We start from the raw sequence: 25614 nt of genomic DNA on the forward strand, positions 1-25614 counted from the left end.
TAACAGGTTTCATACGATATAATTTAAAAGTTGATTATAATCATGGACGATTGGTAAGATGGCAATTATTTTTGTTACAATATCCAATAAAAATTGAATATATTAAGGGTGACAAAAATGTTATTGCAGATACATTAACAAGAGAATGGAGTTCGTCTTCAACGCATTAGATCAAGAAATTCAGAAATACGAACAAGAACTCGAAAAATGCAAGCATTGTCAGCAAATAAGGACACAGATCCAATCCCTCAAGAAGGCCATCGAGGCAATGAGATCAACATAACAACCAAAACCATCAGAGCTCAGCCAGCTAAGCGTGGTGGACAAATCAGGTGAAGAAAAATTTCCAGAAAATAAAACAATTGCTGAAATTATCAAAAAATCCACCCAAGATAAAAAATATTATGTAATTTATAATGGCCCCATGAAAGGAGTATATGATGCCTGGGAAAAAGCAGCACCATTTACACATCAATCAAGGATAATTCATAAAGGAGGGTTTTTAACACTGGAAGAAGCAAAGGAATCTTTCAGGGAATATGAAGCTCTTCATCCAGAGCAAACCCTAAAAAGAGCAGATAAAGCTCCAATTCAAACCCAGAGAACAGGGATAATAAGAAACATTCCTACAAGGGCTGAAATCAAAGAAAAGAAAAGGGTCTGTAGATCAAATCTCAGAGAAACCCTTAACATAGTTCTGAACTGGACTGAAGAAAGAAGAGCAATTTTGGGATATTATCCTATTGCCAAAGAACAGCTAACAAAGCTGGTTATATTTCCAGATGCATCCCCATCGGACACCTATCAGTTTTTCCAGTATGATTAATTGATACAATTTTAATTTTTAATGATCTAAAAATTATTAGTGAGTTTCCTGCAGGATTCGTTGATGCAGTGAAGAGATTTAAAAATATGATTGATAACGTAAATCCAAGGGATATATCCCTAAAATTTACGAACAGTCAACCTATTTTTAATGAAGAAGAAGAATGCTTGGTTCCAGCACACCAAGTAATATTCATGTCCGTCTTCCCAGGAAATTTTCAACCAATTGATCAAGTTCAAGATCTAACAATCTACAGTCATGAAGGAAGGCTAGCCAGCACACTAGCAAGGGTCTTCGAAAGAACTCAAAAGATAACAAGGGAATCTCACACAAGAATTAATTATAAAAGCAGAAATACTTTGCTTGTGTCTAGTAAAAGGAATGAAATTGAAGAAAGAGAGATGAGACTCTTAGTGGAATTTGAATCAGCATTCTACAACTTATCTGGACTCTTAGAAAAGCTCCCTGAAGGGATAAAGAGGAATCTCTGCTATTTGATAAAAGACAGAGAAGACCACAAGTGCCAGCTATGCGTCTCAGAACTATCTGAAGAAAGCAATAATAAAACGGAATCAACCCACATGATAAAGGAAGAAGACAACGCATCTGAAGGTCACATAATGAAAGAGGAAGACAGCACATCTGAAGCATCTCTCAACATTATTGCATAGTGACGTAAGCGCTTAGGTCATAGAGCACCAACAATGTAGCTGGTGCAAGATAATAAACAATGACGTAAGCAATGACGTCATAAGAAGGGTAAGGATGGGAATTGTCCATCAGACCCAACCATTATAAATAGGTTGCTTAGGCAATTGTAGAAAGCATCAGAAAATAGAAAGCAGGAGGCAAAGAGTACTCAAATGCTAGGAGAGCAAGGAGGAAGCTGCCGAGGCGATTCTATGGTCTGAAGAAGAATTCCCATTAGGGAAAAATAGTTCTAAACTCCCCTCTGGAGTTAGTATTTACAATCTCCCCTCTGGAGATAAAAACACCTTATGTAAAATATATTAAATAAAGGAAGTTTTTCTCCAGAAAGGTACATATTCATTCTAGTCTTTCAATTATGAATTATTTAGAAAGTTTAGAATTAACAGAAGAATCTGATTATTATAGATTAACTGCTTTATTAGATAATGAAAAACAGGCTGTTTTAAAAACAGAATTAAATCTCAAATCAAATGAAAATTTTAATAAACAAAACCTTTTAAAAGAAGTTTTTAATAGAAAAAATATAATATACTATGGAAAAATTCAACTTGAAGCCCCTATAAAGATAAAATCCGCCAATGGAGAACTTGAAATAGCTTTGATAAATGATGAAGAAATAAGTAAACAGATTGAGAAAATTAAGGATCAACAAAAAAGATCTAAAATTGGATGGATTCATATTAGTACTATACAAGTCTTAATCAAATCTACATATATGAAAGGAATTAATTCACCAATAAGCCTAGCAATCTGTGACAAAAGAATTACTGATGACCCAATAGATCAAATAATTGGAATTGTTCATGGAAACTTGGCAAACGTAAATGTTAAATTTAATGCCCATCTGGGATATGCTATACCTTTATCAACTGAAAATCTTGGAAGATCTATAAGTCTGGCTTATAAATTTCACAGAAAGAATCTAATGGAACAAGATGATGAACCATTTTCAATTACATATGCAATAAATTATGCTTTAACAAATAGCCATCATAGTATAATATTTAAAAACAGAGAAAGAATTTATGTCGATGAATTATTTCAGAAAATTGTAAAAACAGAAATACCAAAATATAAAGCTATTGAAAACCCAGTTCTATTATTAAAAGAACCGTCAGGAAAATTAGTTTCATCGAATTTTCAAATAAGAGAATCTAAAATTAATAGCCCTTTAAATCTATCTAAGTTGAAGATTAAAGAAGAAAATTCTGAAATAAAAGAATTAACAAAAAAGGTCGAAAAATTAAATGAAACCCTAAACACTAAATTATGACAATAAATAAAGAAGAAATATATGTAACTTATCAAGACAAGAAACAATAGCTCTTTGAAAGAGAAAATCGTTTGAATTATTTACAGTTTTCTGAAATAAATCAAAGAGCATTTGAAACTCTAAAAATAATCTATGACAAGTTAAAAAGAGAAGTTGAAGAGCTAGAAAAATTAATAGAATCTCTAGAAAATAGTAATGAATCAATAATAGAGTTTGCAGAAATTTTAAAATAAATAATGAAGCATAAGAAGATTGAAAAACCAGAAAATAAAATAAAAAGAAAAAGAGCAGAAAAATTAAAAAGTAAAATAAAAGAGTATAAAAGGGAATTAAATGACTTTCAGATCGAAATTGATGACCTTATAATAAAAAGGATAGAAATAAGAATAAATATAAACAAGTTGGAATTAAACTTAAAAAATTTATAAATGCCTGAAAAACCATATTATGACTTAAAAGAATTAAAGCTGTTGAAAGAAAAAATGGAAAATGAAGTTGAAAAATTAAGAAGGTATTTAGAAACAACAGAAAGTGTAGAAATAAAAGAAGTTTTTGAGGATTTAAGAAATTATATTAAAGAAAAAGACAAACAGATAAAAGATTTTATATATAATAATCCATGCAAAAAAGAATATTATAAACTAAAACAAGATTGAAAACTATAAAAATGAAATTACATTATACAAGGACTAGTAAAAAAATGGTATCATATTTTAAAAATGATTGCAAAATTGGTATCAGAGCCAAGTTAACGATTAAGGGTAACACTTTTTCTTTAAGCAACACTTTTAGTGGCACGCTTTTGAGCCACAAAAAGACAAAAATCTGTACACCCACATCTGTACACTATAAGGCCCCTATTTTATTTCATGTTGCATATTTAGTCATCACAGTATAATTTTCTAAACCCGTCGCTTGTGCACCTGCATAATAATAATAATAATAATAATAATAATAATAATAATAATAATAATAATAATTTATTCAGCACATCAAACAGTAGCTTATTTATATCCAAGCTAAGCAGGTAGAAAAATTCATGACAATCTTTTCGAGTAGTATTTTATAAAGTAGCATCCAACTCAGAGACAAGCAACACCCAAGCCGTTTTATATTGCCCAATTTGGAACGCATAAGCTGAATTCTCATATTTACCGGCCCACCTGTTTGGAATACACACAAGGGAATTTGGTTTAACTTAATAATAATATTACTAATAATAAATAAATAAATAAAATTTTGATTTAACAATACTTGATTATTTAACTAAGAGTAAAGTACCAAATTTATCTACAAAAGATAATTTTCTCAACCAAATTACTTATAAAAAAAGGTGAATTTTATGTTGCCTATGACTTGGTGTCTAACTTTTGCCTAACTTATTTTTTATAGTAAATTTTGAATATTTAATAATTATTTACTTTTACACTTTTAAAATTAAATATTGATTTTTAACCCTTTTTGATAAATTAGGTAAACACTTTTAGGCACCATAACAATCACCATAAAAAAATAGTTAAATTACTTCAGTGGTCTTTATAGTATTTCCAAATTTATAATTAAGTCCCTATATTTTAAAAATTTTCAATTGGATCCTTACACTAGTTTTAATTTTGTAATTATATCATTCTTAATAGTAGACGTTACAAAAACATGTTTATCTATCCTATGTTAGTAGCGAATATATCTTGGCATATTCCATTAAGTTAAATGTTTTTAGGACGATAAGGATAATTACAAATTTAAAAGTAGTGTAGAGACTTAATTAAAAACTTTTAAGGGGTAGTGACTTAATTACAACCAATACCCCACCCTTCCACAAAAAAGACTTAATTTGTTCATGGGCAAGTTTAGATTTCTGTCTTTCATGGTAAATTTATTAGCATCATAAATTCATAATCATTCGTACTTTAGTTCTTAATCAATCAATCAATCGAAATTCAAGTAGAAACCATACCTGCACGCCTCACTTTCTGGAATCTGCAACTCCAAATTCTTTTCAAATGGTTGGAAAACCAAGTCCAACTTTCCATCATCTACTTTGTCTAGCGACGGAGGATCCCACTGATCATGAAAAAAGAACAATGATTCCTTTTATTTTTCATCTTTTAAATTGAAAACAAGTTTATAGACACGATCCTTCATAATTAGAGAAAAGAGAAAAGAAAAGAGAAAAAAGCACATTTAAAAACAAATCCCTTGTAATGATAGACTTAATAGCAAGTCTTGTAATTTACACAGCATTCAAGACTTGTTCTGTAAATCATACCATGTCCATGGTTTTCTCGGACATGATTTCCATTTCTTAACTTGATTTTGATGCACATGTAAATGTGTATTTGCCATCCAAACATGGGCAGTAGTTCCTAGTAAAGTAAAGGATTTCACCAGGATCAATAAAATGCAAAACAATTTCCATTTTTAATGTTATGCAGCATCCAATGGTAAAACTCCTTTTACTTTAGAGGATCCAAATTCGTGTTTTTGAAGCAATTTTTTGTTTGTCACAAGAAATGTTCTTTGATGTGGGTTGAATATAGTTAAGGTAGCTAGTTTAGGATAAGACTATTTAAGATTAGAAGAATTTAATAAAATGTGGAAAAGAAGTCATTAATCTTGGGGCATGCATATTTAGAACAAAAGAGAAAAAGAGAAAGAATACCTTTGGAGCATTATCCTTATCAACTGTGAGAGCTCTAATACCCTTCTCATCAAAAGACACAAAATTTTGCCTCAGATTTTAGTACAGATGACATCAAAATGTAAAACTGAGCAGCCTCTTTTGTGTCTAAAATTTGTTCTGAAATTCAATAAGCATACTACAATTACCTCATACATATCCTCGGATATTGTACTTCGTAGTATATTCATTGTTAATCTAAATTCCTTTTTTAGACATTCAGACAGTGTTTCATTCCTTCCGTCGCGAACCTGCACATATATTCAAGATGCTGCTTGACTGCATATCGAGCAACACGAAAATCTCCAAGTAGCATGTAGAACTTATTTTATTGATTCATTCACATAACGTCCAAAGGCTAGGGATTATTTCTGTTTTTTGTCCTCATTAATCTCATTTAAATTCCAAAAGGAAGTAATTCGGAAAACTAGCATAAAAAACATTGTAGCTTTTAAATACAAAGAAAAACTTAAAATATTCTTCTGCTTCATTAAGCATGAATTTTATATGCCCAAAAAATAATGAAATGAATGGAGTTCTAGAATCCAGTCTCAGATCATGGGAAATATATATAACGAAGTCCTTACCGATCTTAGTACTATTTTCAATGCGGTCGGTGATGTTCTTTTCATTCCTTTCAAAACTGTAGCTATCCATCCATTTCCTTCTTTGTTTGCTTCGGCTTCCTTTAGATAAAAAGCATACAGTCATACGTAGCTGAAAGAGAACATGAACACGAAATAAGAAAATAATGTGTAAGGAACTTGTAAGAAACTTACCAAAGATTTTATAATTTCTTCAATGGAATTTTTAGAGAAGCATTCATCAATTACTGACTGCCTGAAAATCTCCAAATACTGTCATTAATACAGTGCAATTTTCGGTTAATCAGAAAAGAAATTTGGATATCAATGATGAAATAGTGATTACTTGTTTAAGATACTGTCTTCATCAGGTTTGACTTCTGAAGAAAATTCTTCAATCACTGATCTTACAGCATTCTCATCACCGGAATTTAGGCTAATCAGTCGCTTCTCAAGTTCCACAATTTTCTGGTCCATATAAAATGTTATTATTATTTATCAAATTAACCCTCGAAGTCCATTTTATATCTACTGATTAGAAAATAGTATCTGACAATGTTCATCTTTGAATACCAAATCAGGCCTCAATTAAGCTGTAGCAAACGATAAATTAAAAACAAAATACTTAAGTTGTAGGAATGCAGATCCTTATAAAGCACTTTTTCGGGAAACATACGCCTGTATTTCACCCTACCCCACTTTGTTCTCTCTCATTTATATCCTTGGATCAATGTCCTCTGATCAGGTAAGGGAAAGTGGAAATAAAATAATTCAAGTTTCTGAAGTTTTGGCATAGTGTTGGAATGTGTTCAACTACAACACAAACTATTGGTTTACCAATTCCAAAGAAAATAGAATTATCAATGTCATTTACAAAAGTAAGCCAGAATTCCGAAGAGTTACAGGCACAACTATTATTGCAGTGTCTATACTAAAGAACCAATTTCTGTGCACATATTATTAACTTAAAGAGATAGGGACTGACTCCATGTGATTTTCCTACATTAACTAGCTTGTGCCCTTGGGCTTTCCAACAATTAATTGTGAATATATTTACAGTAGCATTTTCATGCAATAAAAATTATGCCGATTCCAGCTACAGGAAAAAGATAGTTAAAGTACTACAATTGATCATGAAAGATTATCACACTCATAAATCTGATTATAAAATAATTAAAACTAACTTGTAACCATGAAAGATTGCCTCCCTTAGACAAATCTAACCAATTGTTAACTGCTCAGTAATATGCCGTTAGTGAATGATCCCACATATACGGTTAACGATTGGTTAAATTGTCTAAAGGAAGCAAAATATAACCGATTGTTAATTCACCTTTTATAGTGAGTTTCGGTACTTTATTCGGAGATTATCGAACCTCAGAGGAGACAAAATGAGTTGCCAATCCTGCTGCAACTAATTCCTTCCCATTCAACCGTGCTCCAGTGAGTGCCAAGAATTCACCTGCAAATTTTATTGTGCATTATCATCTCTACAATTTTGTTTGTGACCTACTAACATGTTTCACTCTTCTTTTCTTTAATATCATTTAACAGGAAAAAAAAAGAAAAAAGAAATGGCTGTTGTAATATAAGATTAAAAATATGGAGGAACAAGTGTTCTTGGGGTGTTCTGTTTTACACTTACTTTATATATTTTTCCCAAAGTAATTCCCAATCTAATCCTAGATAGAAAACACAAGGCATAAAATAGTCGCTTAAGATTTAAGAGGGACAATTTCATCCCTTACCACTTGCCGGAAAACAAGTTCATCTCTCGGAATTAACAAATATAGACATATTAGTCCTTCCATATATGGAATGAGGGGTGAATTTCGCCATTTTAAAATCCCATTGGTTAAATACAAGGAAGAGAAGGAATTCTTATGTAAATGTGGTTACCTAAATGACCCGGTAAGCAAGAATGGCTGTAAGAGAATCCACAATCAGTATGAAATCCAAAACTTGCTTCAGGAGTGGCAAAAACCTGTCAAAGCATTTGTTTTTCACACACCACAAAATCAACCAATAACACTTTCTAAACAAATTTAATATGAAATTATGCAGAAACTAATCTCTAATAAGATTGTTTAAGTAGTTTTGTACACATGATAATATACATTTTTCGTTCGTTTCTGAAAGAATTAATCAAAACCAAGCAAGTGCTAAATACCCACAGTTTTTTCAGTAACAACTGAGAACTTCATAGGGACCATCAAAGCTGCACCTCCACCCATTGAAATTCCATGAACAAGAGCAACCTGTTATAGGAATAACAACATTGTAGACATGGTAATATCACTTTCTGAAGCATATTGGTAAAGAAGAAACTGCAATTAATTAAGATCCTAAACAGAACCTGGGTTTTCTTGTAGGTCTCAATGTGATGGCAAAGCCAATAATATCTATAGACCACTTCAAGGCATGAATCCTCTGTCCAAAATGAGAATTTATGATCATGGAAAACACTCCCTTTTGTTATAATTAAGCACATTGATTATCATTTTGTTCTAAAAAAAAAAAGATCTTTTTTCGAGTTATCTTTTTTTAAAAGATCTTATAGAAAAGTAAAAGTAATTTTATGTTTGGGTATCTCGTGCAAAAAATTCTTTTTATCTATCAATTATGTTTGGGTATAACAATATAAAAGTAATTTTTTGTTTATTTATTATATGAAAAACATCTTTTTTTTAAGAGAAAAAGATCTTTAAACAAAAGATGTAAATTACAGCTTTTCAAAAAAAATTTTTTTTTTATTTATTTATTTTTGAAACAAAGGAAGCTCAACACAATAAAGTGGAGCATACAAAACCAGAAAATAAAAGAAGTCTGCCTACACAAGAGATATCAATTCCCTTGGCATCCCCAGTAATGCCATTAACACCCACATGGATCACTGGAAGTCCATTCTTGGTAGCTCAAAACCATCCTGCGTTGTATTTCCTCAACACCTGCATCTTTATTCTTGAAAATTCTATCGTTCCGTTCCCACCAGATGTTCCAGATCACTACAAAAAACCCAGTCAGCCACTTCCTCTGCTCTTGTTTTCTACTGTGCATTCCAGTCCAACTTTCAAACAGCCCTTTCATGGTACCAGGAACAGCCCAAGCTGTACGAAAATACCTCAACCAAGTGCACCACACCTGCCATGTAACCTCACATAGAAGAAATAAATGCTGCATAGATTCTATCTCCTTTTTACACAGAACACAAACATTATCACTATTAGGAATAACACCCAATCTGCTCAACCGCTCCTTGGTGTTAACTCTACCAACTAGCACAAACCATCCAAATAGCTCCACTCTCGGAGGTACCACGCTTATCCAAATTGCACTGGTGAAACTATAGCTTGTGATCTCATCCATCAGAGATTCTGATTGAATGACCTGCAAAAAGGAACTAGTAGAAAATACACCCTTCTTATCAAACTTCCACACAATATTATCCTCCTGATCCGTTGATGGCTTAATTGGCCTTAATGTAACAACCCTGATTTTCGAGTACATGAGATCTTTTCTGAAAGTACGGATTTCTCCGGAAGATCAGTAAAGGGATCACCTCTGCTATATCATCAAGTATCTCAATCCTCATTATTATTATGTCATCCTTAAGCTAGAACCTCCTTTGAGACAAGCTCGATAAAGCAATCGCGAAGAACCTAGTTTTTGAACCGTATCGGTTGGCAGTTTTGATTCTGATTTTCGTAAATAGTCTCTGTTTGACGAACCGAACTCGATTCATGAGAGGAGAGAGATAATAGTATAATATTATCATTATATTAGTATTAGAAAATTCTTGAATGACATCATAAGGTTACCTGGTCTATTTTTGTTAAAAACAGAAAATCGGTTTAACCGGATTTACGGTTTACTGGTGCAGCTTAGCACCAGCACTCTCTGATGAATTTAGCAATGCTAAGGCCTCATTATACATGTTCTATTCTCATAATAAATATGCTACTAGTGTCATTTATGCTAGTAGCTCAGAAAATAATTTTTAGAGATGTTTTTACGAGTGTTCCGGTACACCTAGTTTTAGTAGTTGTACACAAGAGATATTTTAATATTATTTTAATCCACCTCCAAGCCAACCAATCACAACTCACCTTACACCCCCAAGACCTCCAAGGCTGTCTCATTTCATCATTTTGGCCGAAAATAACAAGAGAGAAAAGAGAGAAACTTTCATGAACACTTAATCTTCAAAGCTTGATTTCTTCTGAACTAAAACTCAAATCAAAATTCCGATTTCACCAAAATGATCCTCTCTTCTTCCTCTACATAACCATGTAACTTATCAAGGATGGAAATAAGGTGAGATGGCTGTCTCCCTCCCATTTCAATTCGGTTTTCAAGGAAAACCATGCAAAACATGTGTTTTCTTGGTTCTTCTTTAGGAATCATGCTTAACTTGACTTGAGGGCCAAGAAACATGAATTTCCAGCAAGTCTAAGGTGAGATATCTCTTCCTAACATACTGAGTGAGATTTGGTCAGTTGAGAGTTTTTGGATTTAAAGTTGTTCTTGATGTGATTTCAGAGGAAAAAGTGCTTAAGGACCACCTGAAAGTTTAACCGAATTAGGAGCAGCAAAACCAGGTAGGGATTGACGAATTTAATCTTGATTGATTGTGTTTGAGTTGTGTGATTATGATATGGTTTGGCTGTGCTTGAAATTGATTGTTTGTATGAGTAATTCTTGTTGAAATTTTGGTGAAAATTTGATAAAATTTGATGAAATTCAAGCTATGAATGTGTGTTCTTGTGGCTGCTGGAAAACGAAACCCTAGAACTTAAATTGAGGTTCAATTTGTGTTAAAATCATGTAGAAAAGATGGGGTTTTAGTGGCTGGAAATTTATTTTGAATTATGGTAAAAATCGGTTGCTGAAAAGACTGAAAAACGGGTAAAAACAAAGAAAGAATCTGAAGAATTTACGAAGAACACGAAGAACACTAGAAGAACAATGAAGAACACCTTTTTGATCCATAAAAGGGCAAGGAAGTAAATATTTTGGTGTTTGCAGGGTTATTTTGTAATTTCCAAAAGTTAGGGTGGTAAAAGTAGAAATATTAAAAGTTACGGGTGGTAAAAAATAAATTTTAAAGGTTAAAGGTTAAAGTAAAGTTAATTTTCAAAAATTTAATAATAAAATAATAAATAAAAATAATAAAATAATACGGAAAAGGCAGTTTTCTGTAAAAGCTTTAGAAAGACAACTTTAAGCGCAGAATCTCATAATTACCTTCATAAAACACTTAGGGAGTGGTAAGAACATATTAGTGAGGCAAAGATAAAAGAAAGATAAAAAGTTAAAGAAAAGATAAAAACTAAAGAGAAGTCTGTAAGCTTTTAATAACAGAAAAACAGACAGAAATTAGTGAATGAACTAGGGCAACATAGTTAGTCCTTGAGTTGCGACTAGGGTTAGGTATTATATGAAAAGTTAAACTGTTTCAGTATAAACTTAATGAACCTATACTTGGGACAGGCGAACTATTCATACCGAAATTTGCATAAACTTTAAATACAAACGTTAAGTAGAGAAATCAGAGCAGAATAGAGAAACACAGAAAACAGAGAAACCAGAGTAAAGTAAAGAGATAAAGAGAAAAAGAGTAATATAGATACAGATGAAAAGAGTAATCAGAGAAGAAAAAAGAGATACAGAGAACAGAGTAATTAAAACAGAGTAAAGAGATACAGAGAAAAGAGAAACCAGAACAGAGTAAAGAGATATAAAGAGAAGAGCAATATAATAAAGAGCTATATATATATATATATATATATTAGTTGCTTAATGCAACCCAGAGCTATATTTATATATATATATATATATATATATATATATATATATATATATATATATATATATATATATATATATATATATTTGTTGCTTGATGCAACCCAGAGCTATATTTATATATATATATTAGTTGCTTAATGCAACACAGAGCCTCTGTAGGGAAACTAAGTTACCTACAGCCATTTTCCGCTTCCCCAGAGCAGAGCAGAGTATATATATATTTTCCTGCAATAAGCAGAGGCTGTCTCAAATGAGCGGCTATTATTATATGCGCATTTATTTAGGAACGGAAAATCGTATCCGAAAAATCGGGATTACTCGTGACCGGGTGAATGTCGGGATTGCGGGTAGCTAACCGACACATGAGCTCATGGCTTGCGCTAGGGCTAGACATGCATCATTCTTGTCTGCGTATCATTCTCTGTTGCATTCCTTTCTATGTGTGATCTACTTCTTTATGTTTGTCTGCTTGTATGCTATTTATGTGTTTTATTTTCTTGTATTCTTTTGTTTGTGTTCTGCTTTCTGTTGTCTCTACTTTTTCTTTCTATCTTTATCTTCTGTTTACTGCTTTGCTATATTATGTTATTCGTCTACTAATCGACCCCAAATTAATGAACTTAACTAATAACCCCGGCCCTACTAAGAACTCCCCAGTTCTTACCCCTTCTCTCTCCCTTCCCCCTTCAGATGGAAGTAAGAGTGCCTTACCGTAGTTCGTTGATGATGGTTCTGCAAAGAGGATTATGCTCTAGATAGTCTTCTGAGTCTAGGGTGAATATCGTTCTCTGATTATATGTATATACTGCGAGACCAGCCAATGTCTGCACCCTGTTTGTATGCGCACTTTAACCTAAATCCTGTGTACGAGATTCCTATTGTGTGGCTACTTCATGAGGTACCAGAGAGACGTCATGTGGAAAAGTCTGATCATACAGAGGAGTAGCAGATATGTTCTATCTTTTGATAACGTTCCACCTAACTTGAGTTTTGAAGACCTAGAACGTACTTTCCCTCGCTTTAGTAGTTTAGAGGGACTAGGTGAGTATAGAGTCTAGGCTAACCTAGGTGCCAGCTTAGGGACCTTTTGAAAAGGTCAGGACCTGGGATGTTGTATGTATATACATGTATATAGATATTATTTAGCTATATCTAGGGGTGTTCTAACTAACAGTCTATATTCTAATAAAGGCTGAATCACCGAATGTTGTCAACTACTTGTGATGTATTTATGTGTGGTTGTTTATAACTATTTTATCTGTTATTATTTGTGAATTGATTATAAATGATTCTGTCCATTAATCCAAACGTTTTCAAAAAAAAAATATTACACCTCGCAAGTTGACTACGCTTTTAACAACGAATCAGGCTCATATGATAAATAATAGATAATAATTAGGAAGACAAATTGGTAGCGCTCAATTTCCGGTATGATCTAGACATATTGAAAATTAGGTCGTTACAATTTGGTATCAGAGCAGTTCGTTCCCAGTAGAGCCTGGGGAGTGGACTGACTATGCTTCATTGCATACTCTGTTGTGTGTCTCATGCGTATAGGATATCCTAGTGATATATGTTGCATGATTGTTTCTGTGTTTTTATTTTGGGAATGTTCACACTTGACTTGAAGTGTTAAGACTGATCACCTTAACAATTATTGTTTGGTGTAAACAGGACCACAATGGGTTCACGGAGACGAGGCGTATGAGAAGGAATTCCTAATGTTAACTACGAGAGGGAATTGGAAACGTTTATGGCTACCATGAACAACGCGGTTGAAGTAGTGCGGGAAGCTGCGGTAACAGCGGCTAGGGCTGTTGAACGTCTTGGAGTGAGAAATGGGAATGATGAGAATAACTTAGGGCATCCTGAAAGACCTATGACCCTTGCGATATTTCTGAAGGTTAATCCGCTTAAGTTCAAGGGTACACTCGTTACGACTGACACTGATAATTGGTTTCAAGGTATTGAACGATCACTGAGAGTGCAACATGTTCCGAAAGGACAATACATGGAGTTTGCTACTTATATGCTCGAGGGAGAAGCTGAGTACTGGTGGCAGGGGATACAACGACTGCTACAACAGAATGAAAATGACATTCCTTGGGATATCTTTAGGGACGAATTTTATAAAAATTATTTTCTGGGAGCAGCACGAGATGCTAAGGAGATGGAGCTTATGCAGTTGAAACAAGGGGATATGACTATTGCTGAGTATGCCCGTAAGTTCGATGACTTGTGTCGTTTCTCCAAGATTTGTCAAGGGAACCCAGAAGACTTTGAAGAATGGAAGTGTTTAAAGTTTGAAGGAGGACTCCGAGAAGAACTGATGAATTCTGTTGTTTCGCTAGAGATATGAAATTTTGCTGAACTGGTGAATAAAAGTAAACTAGTGGAAGAATGTTCAAAGAAGGTGGCGATAGCTCGAGCAAGATGTAGGGAGGATTCACAAAGAGACTTTGTTCAAAATTTAGCCCCTCAAGGTCGCAACTTTAAAGCCATTGGTCAATTCCAGTGTTGGAATGGAAACCACCGAGATGTCAGCCTTTTAACTCGCAATAATGGTAGTGACAATAACCGTGACATTGAACAAGGACATGAGAGTCAACCTCACCAAGCTCAAAGTGGTGTAGTATGCCTAACTTGTGGAAAGCATCATGGTAGTAGGCTTTGCCGGTTCAGAACAGGTTTATGTTACTACTGTAATAAGGAAGGACATCGGGCAAGAGACTGTCGAAAAAGAATGGTAGATGAGTCCGCTGGCAATACTATAAAGTTTGGATTTATCGCTCGAGGTAAAGTAAGGCAAGGCAATGGTAAACGAGCCCATCAGGCTTACATAAACCCTACATGTAAGCAATGCGGAAAAGAGCATAGTAACAGGTCTTGCCAGTTTGGATCACCTAACTGCTACACTTGTCGAGAACTTGGACACGTTGCCAAGGATTGTCCGAAGGGATTTACTCGAAATCCAGTCAGAACCCAACAACAAGGACGAGTGTTTGTTATCACTATTGACGATGTTGTGCAATCGGATGCCCTCATTCAAGGTCAGGTTATGTCAAGAATCGATTTCTAACTGTACTGTATGATTCGGGTGCATCGCATTCTTTATTTCTCTAACTATTGCTTACGAGTTAGGATTATATTTCTTTAAATTGAATTTTTACTTGATTGTCCATACACCTGCATCCCAAAATGCTTTGACCAGTTTAGTGTGCCTGCAAGTACCATTCGCGATTAGGAACAGGACTTTTATACACGATCTAATCTATTTGCCACTATATGGTTTAGAAGTTATTTTAGGATTAGATTGGTTATCTAAGTATCATGTTTTCCTTGATTATTTTAAAAGAACTGCTGTTATTCCATCTGATAGTCTATGTACTAAACCATTTCTATCCCACACCTTATATCTGAATTCTGTAAGAGTTACCTTAGGCGGGAGTGATTGTGAGGGGTACGTTCTGTTAGTGGCTAGCTCGAATGATAGTGAATTAAGCTTAGAAGAAATCTGAATGATGAAGGAATTTCCTGATGTTTTCTTGGACGACATACCTGAGTCTCCTCCTCAGCAAGAGATAGAATTTAGCATTGATCTAGTACCTGGAGCCGGACCGATTTCCATAGCACTGTACTGGATGTCACCATTGCTTGCAGAGCTGAAGAAGCTGTGAGATAGGATCGTAGTGGCCTATGGAGGTACAAGAAAAGAATTTGTGTGCCTAACTCTGGAGAATTGCGATAAAAGATTCTTGTTGAAGCTCACCAAAGTAGATTTTCTATGCATCCTGGAGTGACAAAGATGTATCGAGATTTGAAACAAATGTTCTGGTGGCCGGGCTTAAAGAAAGAAGTAGCTGATTATGTCTCAAAATGTTTAACCTGCCTGAAGATGAAGGTGGAACATCAGAAGCTGTCAGGAACCCTGCAACCCTTAGAGATACCACAATGGAAATGGGAGCAGATTTCTATGGATTTTGTCACCGGATTTCCAAGGACCTCAACTGGACACGATGCCATCTGGGTAATTGTGGACAGGTTGACAAAGTCAGCGCACTTCCTTCCGATTCGAGTTGACTATACTTTAGAAAGGCTGGAATGAATATATATATTCAAGGAATCGTACGACTACATGGGATACCTTCATAAATTGTCTCAGATCAAGTTTCGAGGTTTATTACTAGATTTTGGGGAGCTTTTCAAAAAGCGTTGGAAACAGAATTGCACACGAGTATAGCATACAATCCTCAGATAGACGGACAATCAGAGCAGACAATCCAGACGTTAGAAGACATGTTACGATCATGTATGATAGACAACCAAAGCAGCTGGGATAAGTATTTGATTTTGGTCAAATTCGTCTACAATAACAGTTTCCAATAAAGTATCGGGATGGCACCATATGAAGCTCTCTATGGAAGAAGATGTCGACACCATTGTATTGGAATGACGATGGAGAAGCTAGTGTCTTAGGTCCAGACTTAGTGTAAGAAACTACTGAGGAGATAAAGGAGATTTGTCAGAAGATCCAGACAGTACAAAGCCGTCAAAAGAGCTATGCCGATAATAGACGTAGACCCTTAGAGTTTAGTGATGGAAACCGTGTCTTTCTAGAAGTAACCTCGATTACTGGAATAGGTAGAGCCCTTAAGACTAAAAACCTTAACCCACGATACATAGAACCTTTCCAAATACTTAAAAGAGTCAGTCTAGTAGTTTATCAAATAGTCCTTCCTCCTTATTTATCAAACCTTCATGATGTTTTTCATGTCTCGCAACTTAAGAAATATATTCCCGACAAGAGTCACATTTTACAACCAGAGACAGTACAGTTATGAAATGATTTGACATATCAAGCATCACCGGTTCAAATCGTAGAAAGAAGTGATAAGTAGCTAAAAGGCAAGACTGTTCGCTTAGTCAAAGTAGCATGGGAACCAAGAGGAGAGGAAGAGCACACTTGGGAACTGGAAGATAAGATGAAAGCTGATTACCCGCATTTATTCCTAGGTAACTGAAATTTTGAGGGCAAAATTTTCTTTTAGGAGGGTAGAATGTAACAACCCTGATTTTCGAGTACATGAGATCTTTTCTGAAAGTACGGATTTCTCCGGAAGATCAGTAAAGGGAACACCTCTGCTATATCATCAAGTATCTCAATCCTCATTATCATTATGTCATCCTTAAGCTAGAACCTCCTTTGAGACAAGCTCGATAAAGCAATCGCGAAGAACATAGTTTTTGAACCGTATCGGTTGGCAGTTTTGATTCTGATTTTCGTAAATAGTCTCTGTTTGACGAACCGAACTCAATTCATGAGAGGAGAGAGATAATAGTATAATATTATCATTATATTAGTATTAGAAAATGCTTGAATGAAATTATAAGGTTACCTGGTCTATTTTTGTTAAAAACAGAAAATCGGTTTAACCGGATTTACGGTTTACTGGTGCAGCTTAGCACCAGCACTCTCTGATGAATTTAGCAATGCTAAGGCCTCATTATACATGTTATATTCTCATAATAAATATGTTACTAGTGTCATTTATGCTAGTAGCTCAAAAAATAATTTTTAGAGATGTTTTTACGAGTGTTCCGGTACACCTAGTTTTAGTAGTTGTACACAAGAGATATTTTAATATTATTTTAATCCACCTCCAAGCCAACCAATCACAACTCACCTTACACCCCCAAGACCTCCAAGGCTGTCTCATTTCATCATTTTGGCCGAAAATAACAAGAGAGAAAAGAGAGAAACTTTCATGAACACTTAATCTTCAAAGCTTGATTTCTTCTGAACTAAAACTCAAATCAAAACTCCGATTTCACCAAAATGATCCTCTCTTCTTCCTCTACATAACCATGTAACTTATCAAGGATGGAAATAAGGTGAGATGGCTGTCTCCCTCCCATTTCAATTCGGTTTTCAAGGAAAACCATGCAAAACATGTGTTTTCTTGATGTTCTTCCTTAGGAATCATGCTTAACTTGACTTGAGGGCCAAGAAACGTGAATTTCCAGCAAGTCTAAGGTGAGATATCTCTTCCTAACATACTGAGTGAGATTTGGTCAGTTGAGAGTTTTTGGATTTAAAGTTGTTCTTGATGTGATTTCGGAGGAAAAAGTGCTTAAGGACCACCTGAAAGTTTAACCGAATTAGGAGCAGCAAAACCAGGTAGGGATTGACGAATTTAATCTTGATTGATTGTGTTTGAGTTGTGTGATTATGATATGATTTGGCTATGCTTGAAATTGATTGTTTGTATGAGTAATTCTTGTTGAAATTTTGGTGAAAATTTGATGAAATTTGATGAAATTCAAGCTATGAATGTGTGTTCTTGTGGCTGCTGGAAAACGAAACCCTAGAGCTTAAATTGAGGTTCAATTTGTGTTAAAATCATGTAGAAAAGATGGGGTTTTAGTGGCTGGAAATTTATTTTGAATTATGGTAAAAATCGGTTGCTGAAAAGACTGAAAAACGGGTAAAAACAAAGAAAGAATCTGAAGAATTTACGAAGAACACGAAGAACACTTTGAGTGTGGTGAAGAACAATGAAGAACACCTTTTTGATCCATAAAAGGGCAAGGAAGTAAATATTTTGGTGTTTGGGGGGTTATTTTGTAATTTCCAAAAGTTAGGGTGGTAAAAGTAGAAATATTAAAAGTTACGGGTGGTAAAAAATGAATTTTAAAAGTTAAAGGTTAAAGTAAAGTTAATTTTTGAAAATTTAATAATAAAATAATAAATAAAAATAATAAAATAATGAGAAAAAGGCAGTTTTCTGTAAAAGCTTTAGAAAGACAACTTTAAGCGCAGAATCTCATAATTACCTTCATAAAACACTTTGGGAGTGGTAAGAACATATTAGTGAGGCAAAGATAAAAGAAAGATAAAAAGTTGCAGAAAAGATAAAAACTAAAGAAAAGTCTGTAAAGTTTTAATAACAGAAAAACAGACAGAAATTAGTGAACGAACTAGGGCAACATAGTTAGTCCTTGAGTTGCGACTAGGGTTAGGTATTATATGAAAAGTTAAACTATTTCATTATAGACTTAATGAACCTATACTTGGGACTGGCGAACTATTCATACCGAAATTTGCATAAACTTTATATACATACGTTAAGCAGAGAAATCAGAGCAGAGTAGAGAAACTCAGAAAACAGAGAAACCAGAGTAAAGTAAAGAGATAAAGAGAAAAAGAGTAATATAGATACAGATGAAAAGAGTAATCAGAGAAGAAAAAAGAGATACAGAGAACAGAGTAATTAAAACAGAGTAAAGAGATACAGAGAAAAGAGAAACCAAAACAGAGTAAAGAGATATAAAGAGAAGAGTAATATAATAAAGAGCTATATATATATATATATTAGTTGCTTGATGTAACCCAGAGCTATATTTATATATATATTAGTTGCTTGATGCAACCCAGAGCTATATATATATATATATTAGTTGCTTAATGCAACCCAGAGCCTCTGTAGGGAAACTAAGTTACCTACAGCCATTTTCCGCTTCCCCAGAGCAGAGCAGAGTATATATATATTTTCCTGCAGTAAGCAGAGGCTGTCTCAAATGAGCGGCTATTATTATATGCGCATTTATTTAGGAACGGAAAATCATATCCGGAAAATCGGGATTACTCGTGACCTGGTAAATGTCGGGATTGCGGGCAGCTAACCGACACATGAGCTCATGGCCTGCGCTAGGTCTAGACATGCATCATTCTTGTCTGCGCATCATTCTCTGTTGCATTCCTTTCTGTGTGTGATCTACTTCTTTATGTTTGTCTGCTTGTATGCTATTTGTGTTTTATTTTCTTGTATTCTTTTGTTTGTGTTCTGCTTTCTGTTGTCTCTACTTTCTCTTTCTATCTTTATCTTCTGTTTACTGCATTGCTATGTTATGTTATTCGTCTACTAATCGACCCCAAATTAATGAACTTAACTAATAACCCCGGCCCTACTAAGAACTCCCCAGTTCTTACCCCTTCTCTCTCCCTTCCCCCTTCAGATGGAAGTAAGAGTACCTTACCGTAGTTCGTTGATGATGGTTCTGCAAAGGGGATTCTGCTCTAGATAGTCTTCTGAGTCTAGGGTGAATCTCGTTCTCTGATTATATGTATATATTGCGAGACCAGCCAACATCTGCACCCTGTTCGTCTGCGCACTTTAACCTAAATCCTGTGTACGAGATTCCTATTGTGTGGTTACTTCATGAGGTACCAGAGAGACGTCCTGTGGAAAAGTCTGATCATGCAGAGGAGTAGCAGATGATGTTCTATCTTTTGATAACGTTCTACCTAACTTGAGTTTTGAAGACCTAGAACGTACTTTCCCTCGCTTTAGTAGTTTAGAGGGACTAGGTGAGTATAGAGTCTAGGCTAACCTAGGTGCCAGCTTAGGGACCTCTTGAACAGGTCAGGACCTGGGATGTTGTATGTATATACATGTATATACATATTATTTAGCTATATCTAGGGGTGTTCTAACTAACAGTCTATATTCTAATAAAGGCTGAATCACCGAATGTTGTCAATTACTTGTGATGTATTTATGTGTGGTTGTTTATAACTGTTTTATCTATTATTATTTGTGAATTGATTATAAATGATTCTGTCCATTAATCCAAACGTTTTCAAAAAAAAATATTACACCTCGCAAGTTAACTACGCTTTTAACAACGAATCAGGATCATATGATAAATAATAGATAATAATTAGGAAGACAAATTGGTAGCGCTCAGTTTCCAGTATGATCTAGACATATTGAAAATTGGGTCGTTACACTTAACATCTCATGAAGTTGATGGACTAGTTCCAACTCCCATTGGAACAACTTCATCCTCCATTGAAAGTTCAAAATTCACTCTAACCCATCTCAAAACCCACAATCCCGTATCACATCACCTTGTTGGTTTGAAATGGAGAAGAGTCTTGGAAAGCTCGCGTTCAGAGGACCGCCTTGAATCCAGTTATCTTCCCAAAACAGGGTACTACTTCCATTCCCTACCTCCATTGCCAGGCCGCTAACCATTTTTTGTCGTACTCGATGTTCTTTCATATTCAATTGGCATATGTCTTTCCAGGGCCCTCCATTTACCGGTAGGGGCTGGTATGCTAGCATCGCATTTGGGTTCAAATTATAACATGAACAAACAATCTTCTTCCACAACGGGAAATCCTCCTTTGAAAACCGTCACCACCATTTAAACAGGAGCGCTGTGTTTCTAAGCACTGCATCCCTAACTCCCAAACCCCCAACATTTTTTGGTGCCTGAACCAGCTCCCACTTAACTAGGGGTATACCATAATTTCCATCCTCCTTACACCACAAAAAATGCCTCTGTAATGCAATCAGCTTATCAGCGACCGCCTTCGGCATCTTGTACAGACTAAGGTAGTACATTGGTAGGCTATTCAGCACTGATTTAATTAGGACAAGCTTACCTGCCTTGTTGAGAACCTTCGATTTCCATAAGCTAATCTTCTCTTCCACCTTATCTATGATCGGTTTCTAAGTCTTCACCAGGCGCGGGTTGGCTCCTAAAGAAATCCCAAGGTATCTAACAGGTAAGACAGCTTGCTTGCACCCCAGTATACCACATGCCTGATCAACCCATCCTTGCTCGCAGTTCACCGAGATCAAATTCGACTTATCAAAGTAGATACTCGAACCAGACATCAGCTCAAAACACCTCAACAACCTCTTATAATTTACAATCGTTTCTGTCTCTGGAGGACAGAACAGAATGGTATCATCTGCGAACTGGAGATGTGACAATTCAATATGATCTCCCCCTACCAGGGGCGGAGCAATGCGTCCGTTCCTAACAACTTCCCCCAACATTCGATGTAAAACATCGACCACAAGCACAAACAGAAGTGGCGAAAGAGGATCCCCTTGCCTCAGGCCGCTCTCCATATTGAACGGCTTAGATAGGGACCCGTTAATGAGGATTGACATAGTGGCTGTGCTGACACACTCCGTTACCCAATTCCTCCATCTTTGGCCAAAACCCATCTTCTATAACACAAGATCAACAAAGCTCCATCTGACTTTATCATAAGCTTTTTGAAAATCCAGCTTGATTATTGCCGCTTTCTTTCGTCGCGTCTTTAGCCAATGAGCCGTCTCACAGGCTATGAGCGCACCGTCATGAATTTTTCTGCCTTTGACGAATGCAGTCTGAGTCTCTCCTACCAGTCCCAGCATAACTGAGCTCATCTTTCTTACCAAGACCTTCGAAATTACCTTATACACACACCCCACCATACTAATTGGCTGAAAGTCTTTGATCTCCTTAGCACCCACAAATTTTGGGGCTAGTGTCACCCACGTGACATTCACATCCGTTGGTAACTTGGCACTTTGGAAGAACCCTATGACTACTGCAGTGAACTCCTGGCCAATGTCCTCCCAGCATTTCTTGATAAAGTTCAAATTGTATCTATTACTACCGGGCGCCTTAAACGAGTCACAGTCCCACACTGCCTCTCTAATCTCCTCCACAGTCGGTAAGGCCTCCAAAGCCTCAGCCTCCTTTCTACCAATCTGCTTTATCAACCCATCCCTAACACCAATCCTCGGAGTAGAGGCCTACCTTTATAAATCCTTATAGAACCCCCTAATTGCAATTTTTATTCTTGCCTGATTCCTCACTAGCCGTCCATGAATCATCAGTGCATCAATTCTGTTACTCCATCTTCTAGCTGAAGCAATGTTAATGAAATACCTGGTATTCTTATCCATGTTTGTAGCATGTTTGGACCGAGACATCTGCTTCCAATGAATTTCCTTCCTAGTGTACCACTTTTCACAAAAGCCCACCAACGCCTTCCTTCTAACCTTCGTCGTACCATCATAGACTTCGTCACTAACCATAATATCAAGCTTCTTGATTTCATCTTCAAACTTCATTAGTCTCTAATCCATGTCACTAAAGTTATCCTTGTGCCATTTCCTCAATGGTGCAGTTAACGCCTTCAGTTTAGATGGGAACGGAACATCGCCTAAGCTTTGCCATTCAGTTTTCACCATCCTCAGAAAACCCTCGTGCGTAAACCAGAAATCCAGACTTCGGAAAGGACGAGGGTTTTTTATTTTTCTAGTACTTTTACTACTAGAAATTTGCCAAACACGCTAAAAAATAAAAAAGATCTTTTTTATTGAAAAAAGATCTTTTTTTATCAAAATAATGGCGCCCAAACAAGCACTAAATTAAGGAAATGATTAGGAACATCTTGATTTTAGACCAATTTGGATGATGCACATAAATTACCCTTTTTAAAAGAGTGCAATTGCTATTACTTTGTTTCATCATATTGCTCTAAAACTTTATAGAAAATGATGTACATACTCTTTTTCTTGCCATCATAGAATACTCTCAAATCACCTCCGGCACAAAAAGCCCTACCAGCACCCTGGAAAAAAAAGTGTGCAGAACGAAGCATACATAAGTGCCAATTAAACCAACATAATTACTTATTAGTCATTTTAATTATTCTAAAAAAATGAGATAAAAAATTGTCAGTTCTCTTTTTAGTTAATAACATCTATTTTTTTCCCTAAAGCAGAAATACAAAGATGAAGAGACATAAACCTAGATATTTTTTGTCCCCACTTTTAGGGTGTGTTTAGAACCAAATATTTTTGGAACTGATTTTTAATTTGATTTCCAACAAATTGAATTAGAAATGAATTATTGTGTTTGGAATTGATTATATAAAATAGAAATTGATTTGATTTGAGAGTTATATAATGATTTGATTTTACATTTTCATCCTTTATTTCCATACAAATTTTTATCACTACCAAGAACCACCGCTTACTACCGTTAGACCTCTACCACCTTTTCTCTTCTCCAAACCCTTCTCTTTTGTATTAATATACAAAAGGTAAAATTGATTTTTTATATTAATATGTTAGAGGGTCATCAGAATTTATTATTTTTTGCTTCAGTTGAAATTTAATATTTAAAAGTATAGGATAAAATAAGTTGTTGGATTACTAAACTAAAGAAGTTAAACTAAAGAAATTGAATTGATAATTAAGAGATCGCAAAAAACAGTAAATTCTAATGGCCCCCAAGCATTTCTCATTTTTTTAGGCTCTATAATAAAAGGACTCAATCGGAAAGCGAATTCATAACAAATAACGATTTTGTGCCAACAAATTCAGAAGATTATAAAGTAAATAACAACCTTTATGATGATTAGTTCTGCTTTGTCATCTATCTCCCACTTTTCCAAGTATGATGCCAGCAGAGAAATCTGAGATGAAATGAGACAGTAGCAATTAATTAAATGCTGAAAAATAACTTAGCCAAAATACTAAAAAAGTTAACAGGAGTGACCTACCAGTTCAGGTGAGATAGCATTCAATTGCTTAGGTCGGTTCAAAGTGATCAACCTTACATGATCTATCTCTTCTCCAATAACAACCTTAACACCAAAACCAGAAAAACCCTTTCGTTATTTACCAGTTACCACCATATGCTGTGTCAAGTGCCAAATAATCGCATGCATTCACATCACTAATTTTAATCTGTAATCTTAAAAAAGTATACGAGTAATGCTACATAATCAACAAAATTTATTATTTTTTTTGCCAACATTTGGCCAAATTAAAATATTTTTTGACTGATTTGACTAAATTTTTATCAAACAACTCTTAGTTATCAATTTTACGTAAAATTAATTACACCTTAATTTTCACCTTTATTTTATACTAAATTCTATGCCCTAGCATAAAAATAAAGTGTTGGCTAATATTGATAAAAAGTGTTGGTGCGCAAATATTTTTCATTTTGATAACCAATTTTACAATCAATTCTTGAGAGAAAACAGAATGAAAACTGTAGATAACGAAGAAACAAATGGGCAAATTGGAGACATTATTTTAGACTGGCTTGGCTGTTCATCTGGCGATGAAGCTGTAGGTGCCATTTACAGTGGGAAACGAGGTTGATGCAAATTCTGTACAATTAAACTACAAATAAGAGGTTATCTGATGAACTAATTTAAGAGCATAAAGGAAAGTGAAAATGATTTGAGTGCGAATATAATATGCCAAGAATTGTTGATTTAAACTGTAAGATTATGACGAAAAATATTTACCAGGACAAAATGCAAATGGAGAACTGAACCTCCAAGATAATAAGATGTGTCCACTTTTGATCCATAGAAATTGGGGTAGGAAACTTTCGGTGTCAACATACAGTCAACCAAATTGAGTGTCACAATCTAGAGTCAAATTTTCAACAACCCACTCTATTGACTTTGAAAATTTGAATTATTATGATAATCAAATATTATTAAAAATATTAATTAGAAAGTTATTATTTGTTTCTAATTGTTTGGTTAATGTGTTTGTTAGTGTGTAGATTTTGATTATTGGGCCAAAGACATTTTAAGCCAACTTGTTATTTAAAGTTAATTAAACTTTGTGCTAAATTATACTATGTGGCTGAATTGCTTAAGAGATAACAAAGCTAATTGGGCCAAGAAATATATGCATAGCCCAAAACAATTTTCTCCTTGGTCCGAATTGGAAGAAGAGAGCAGGATTCCAAGCAAGCTACGGTTACCCACTTTCTTTAGATAGTGGAATTCAAATCTCAATTCAATTGAATGCATGCATTGGTTATTGGAACTCAAATTCCAATTTGGTTAAATGCACACATACGTAACCGAAACTCACAATTCAATATCATTTAATTATGCATTGAA

At 34.8% G+C, this 25614-nt stretch overlaps 1 protein-coding gene across 1 annotated transcript; it reads right to left on the reverse strand.

The window, feature by feature from the left end:
* Window positions 1-3738: 3738 nt before the first annotated feature.
* On the reverse strand, window positions 3739-24378 carry LOC112767277 (3-hydroxyisobutyryl-CoA hydrolase-like protein 5). The gene is made up of 15 exons (XM_072221818.1): window positions 24373-24378; window positions 24244-24327; window positions 24088-24156; window positions 23244-23307; window positions 8431-8504; window positions 8249-8332; window positions 7974-8058; window positions 7451-7536; window positions 6421-6542; window positions 6270-6330; window positions 6078-6176; window positions 5640-5741; window positions 5473-5514; window positions 4768-4874; window positions 3739-3973 (listed from the first exon to the last, which is right to left on the reverse strand). The coding sequence occupies exons 1-15, from the start codon at window positions 24376-24378 to the stop codon at window positions 3874-3876; spliced, it is 1185 nt and encodes a 394-aa protein (XP_072077919.1). The 3' UTR covers window positions 3739-3873.
* Between the last annotated feature and the right edge of the window lie 1236 nt (window positions 24379-25614).

This window comes from Arachis hypogaea, chromosome 17, assembly GCF_003086295.3.
Source record: "Arachis hypogaea cultivar Tifrunner chromosome 17, arahy.Tifrunner.gnm2.J5K5, whole genome shotgun sequence".
NCBI lineage: Eukaryota > Viridiplantae > Streptophyta > Magnoliopsida > Fabales > Fabaceae > Arachis > Arachis hypogaea.